The sequence below is a fragment of the Chaetura pelagica genome, unplaced genomic scaffold (assembly GCF_000747805.2).
Source record: "Chaetura pelagica isolate M959 unplaced genomic scaffold, ChaPel_1.0 scaffold401, whole genome shotgun sequence".
In the NCBI taxonomy this organism is placed as follows: Eukaryota; Metazoa; Chordata; class Aves; order Apodiformes; family Apodidae; genus Chaetura; species Chaetura pelagica.
This window is the reverse complement of record NW_009952259.1, coordinates 1,443,598-1,447,630: the sequence shown is the minus strand read 5'-3', so window position 1 is coordinate 1,447,630 and position 4,033 is coordinate 1,443,598. Positions and strand designations below refer to the sequence as shown.

Sequence of the window (4,033 nt, the reverse complement as noted above, 5' to 3'; positions counted from 1 at the left end):
AACTTGTCAAATACAGAAGTTATTTCTGATTGTAGTAAGAAAAATACAATTTTTTACTTTTAAAAACACCATCAATTATCACCTTCCACAACCACTTGAGCTTAAACACCACTGGGGACAAAAGTCGCAATTTCACACTAGGATAAGAGTATTTTTGAACAGCAACCTACAAAAATCCATACACTGCTGTATATTGATATAAAATTGCAGTAAAATAACTTTCAACTGAACTAGGAGACTTCTCCTGCAGATTTCAAAGGAAACCATACAATTATGACAATGGGAGTGGTGCCGTTGTTTTTTTTTAACTGCATTAATATTTTAGAAATGCTTAGAAATAAATGCTTACATGTAAGTAGCTTACTAGATTTAGGAAGGAAAGCTGAGAACTGAAAAGGGAAAAGAGGAACAGTGCAATTTAGAGCTTAGGTGACTCTACTCGGCCACAAATTCAAGCTTAACAGTTTACAGATCGTACAATTGGTTAATGGCATCCATTAACGGTAGCAGACCTGAAAGAGTGGCTAAAGAGAAGCCACAATTACTGCAACAACAAAAAACAAAGGAAAAACAAATAATTATTTTTGCCTGCAGCACATGATTTAGCACAGGGAACAGCAAAGGTTGGAAACTTCTCTTTTCTGATTTCCATCATGCCACTGTAACAGAACTAGATTAATATGCATTAGTTTTTCGTTTCTACCTCTGAGGAACTGCCAGTACCAATTACCACACCAAGAGTCATACAGTGATTACATTATAATGAGGGCAGTAGGAACAGAAGGGTTTAAAAATACTGTTTTAAAGTGTATAAACAGTAACTGCAATATTTAAGGCTACGTAAACATTTGTAAAAGTAATAAGCATTCCTGGAATAATGTAAGCAAGTACAACGTCATGATGACATTCTTGGGGCAACAAGAAGTCATGCCAGAAAGTGTAAGGCCATCAACTAGTTAACTGACACCTGGAAGTGGCCTCTGCTTTGCCTACAACCAAATGCTTTCCAAAGTGTTCAAAGTTCAGTTCTGTGCTTTTTAGCTAGAATGGGTAAAAACCAGGAAGCCCTGTAGACACCATCACCTTCCCTAATCCCACACCACTGCCCCCTGGAACAAATTTAGAACTACAGGCACCAAAACCACACTCCCCAACAGTAACTACATTTGTTAAACAACACACTTGGGTTTCTACACTGCTTTGACAGCTCAGCATGTATTCACGAGCTATCAGTCTTAAACTTTACAAGTTTTTAAATCGAAGTCCATAAGGGTGTCAAGAGTGGCCTGCTTTCTTCCCCAGAATGGCACATGAATTAACCAGGCCACTTGAAATAACAATTAGAAAAATACCAGTGACAGAAGAAAGTTCATTGAGTTCTATGAAACATGAGGATGCAGACAGGACTTCACACTCAGCCTAAGCCAAATAAATGTCAGAAACTGGGAAGCATACTGGAAGGGCTGATGTTCCCTGCTTGCCTTACTTTTATCTCTCTCTCTCTAAGTGAGCAACCACCAACAAATACTTCAGGAAAGTGCTAAGCTGTATTGATCTTGCCCTAACATAAACTCAGTCTTTAGTAAATTAAATATACAAAAAGCCAACAACAGAGAGAAATACAAATGTTATTGACAGATACCTTCCTTTCAAAATGTCCATACCTGTGGAAGTGCAGTATTGAGCTGTCTCTGCAAAGAATCTCTCTCATGACCAACTTCTTGCAGCTTGCCTTGGGTCAGTGCTAGGGTCTCCTGAGTTTCTCTGAGTGTTTCCAGAAGGCGATCCCTTTCTTCCAACATGGACACCATTAATTGCTCAAAATGGGAATCAGCATCTGACTGTAACGGGGAACCTGAACCATGGCCTCCATTTCCCCCAGAGGGAATCTCTGCCTCACTGATGGTTGGCATCACCTCACACATCATCTTGAAACAAAATAAGACAAAACAGGCCATAAATTTAAGTCAAACAAATCTAAACAGGAGAAGAAAAGCAACTTTGGATACTACCCATAATACCAACATAGCTTTCCCAAAGATAGCATCAGCAAAGGTTGCCAACACCTTAGTGGTTGCCACTATTTCATTAAGACTGCAGCAGAAAAGGTATCCCACCAATTTAATCAAGGCATCACTTCATAATGAGCATCTTGTGACTTCTTGCAAAACCAGATTTTTACAGCTGCGTTTCAAACTCTGATCTCATTTAAATGGATTTATATTTTTCTTCAGAGTAAACTGCTGCTGAGATCTTAAAAAAAACACAGAGCTAAGCATGCAGCCTGCCACCAAAAATTATACACTTAAACTAGTAACTGATTACACAGCATATTTTGAGAATTGTTATCTGCTTCTCCCAATGCTTGAAACATAGAGAGATAGTATCTAAAACACCACTTTGAGCTTATTCTGGCTGTAGCAAGTCTATGGTAAAAGTGATGCATGTAAATTAGTGATAAATCCAAACAGTCTAATTCAGGCCATACACACGTAAAGGAAGATAAAAAGCAAAAAATTATTATGAAGTGGCAGCAGCTGTCAACTGTGGATAACAGAAGTGAGCAAAAATAATTCAGGGCAGAGTACAAATACAATTAGCAATGCAAATGTAAATACTGTACTACTGTTAAACAGGAAGGACTTAAGAAACCCTAACAGATCCTTAAAAGAGGCTAAGGTATCAAGATTCTAAAAAGCATGGAAAAAACTCACTGATACAATTACTGCACACTCTCACTGAACCATTCAGACTCCTCAAGTTCCTCAGACTGCCTTTCTCAACATCAGAAACTTACAAGATTCTAAGGCCAAACAGAAAAAAAAATAGTTCTCTCTGCCTCGCAGGTACCACCAAGTTTGTTCTCAGCTTTCAATTTCACACTCATATTCACACACATCTTGAAGAACTATCAGACCTTATTCTGATCCGTACAGTGGGACCTCCCGGCCCCTTGAAAGACTTGAACAGCTTGGAGTGCTTTGTAACATTTTCATGCATGATTACCATAAGCCCATTAGTTTCAACACCACTACGTTATTTACCTTGCTCAATAAAACAAAAAGGCTCGGAAAACAGGCCCCAGGTTTCCTGCCGTACCAGTTCTTCTGTTTTTAGTAGGTTTTTGTTATCCCAAATAACCTTTCGGACTGCAAAGCATCCATTCAGCTCTAGTCCAATGTCTATTTACTTGAAACACCCCGTGCACATGAAAACAAATAAACCTGCCGAGTAAAGAGCAGATCCAGTAAAAAGCAGCAGCTTCAGCTAACTAGCCAAGTCCCCAGAAGAGAAGAATGCAAAACTAAACTCTCTCAGCTTCCCATCCCTCTAAAACTGGCCCATAGGTCCTGCAACAGCTGGGACGGGGGAATCATGTGCTGAAAGAAAAAAAACCAACAATGTAGCCTGATGCAGTGGTGCAACAAGCTTCAATAGTTCATCGCTCATAAATTCCACTCAGGTCACAATCGCATTATTAAAGAGAGTACAGACAGCATGGGAAAACAGCACGAGGTTTCTCGTGAAGGGCTTGGAAAAGCCTCCCTTCTTTTCTCTTCTGTTAATTCCAACGGGAGGCTCTCCTTCCAGTTTCCTGGGTCTTAGTTCGCACATTTATAATCCCAAGAGCAAGGCGCTGGTACCGCTTTGGAAGGCGAGAAGAGAGACCTGTTGTTTCCTCCGCCTTAGTCCTCCACCCGCCCTCAGCCCGGCCGGTCCCACCAACGATGCTCCGGCACCAAGATATCCAGCCGAGAGGGGTGAAAAGAAACCCCCGGAGAACGAAGGCAACGCCAGGGCAGCACAGGAAGGGTCGAAACGCCCCGAAGAGACACGGGGGCCACCGATCACTCGCCGCCCCGGTCTCCGCCGCTCCTCTTCCCCACAGCAGGGCCCGAAGAACAAAGATGCTGGCTGAGGAGATGAGGCTTTTCTGTCTCCCTCCTCCGCGCTTCACGGGTAGAGCCGGCCCGGGCCTCCCTCCCCGCCGGAGGCCACAGCGGCGCCGGGAACGCGGCCCCGCAGCCCCGCA

The 4,033-nt window shown here is 42.2% G+C and overlaps 1 protein-coding gene across 1 annotated transcript in view; it reads right to left on the bottom strand.

The window, feature by feature from the left end:
* The window catches only part of PPFIA1 (protein tyrosine phosphatase, receptor type, f polypeptide (PTPRF), interacting protein (liprin), alpha 1), a 55,923-nt gene extending 52,367 nt beyond the window's left edge, over positions 1-3,556 (bottom strand). Inside the window, exons 1-2 of the mRNA XM_010007428.1 lie at positions 3,045-3,556; positions 1,665-1,928 (exon numbers count right to left, since the gene is read on the bottom strand). Coding sequence (XP_010005730.1) covers positions 1,665-1,928 — 264 coding nt within the window. The 5' untranslated portion in view covers positions 3,045-3,556. The remainder of the gene's footprint in view (positions 1-1,664; positions 1,929-3,044) is intronic.
* Positions 3,557-4,033: the final 477 nt, after the last annotated feature.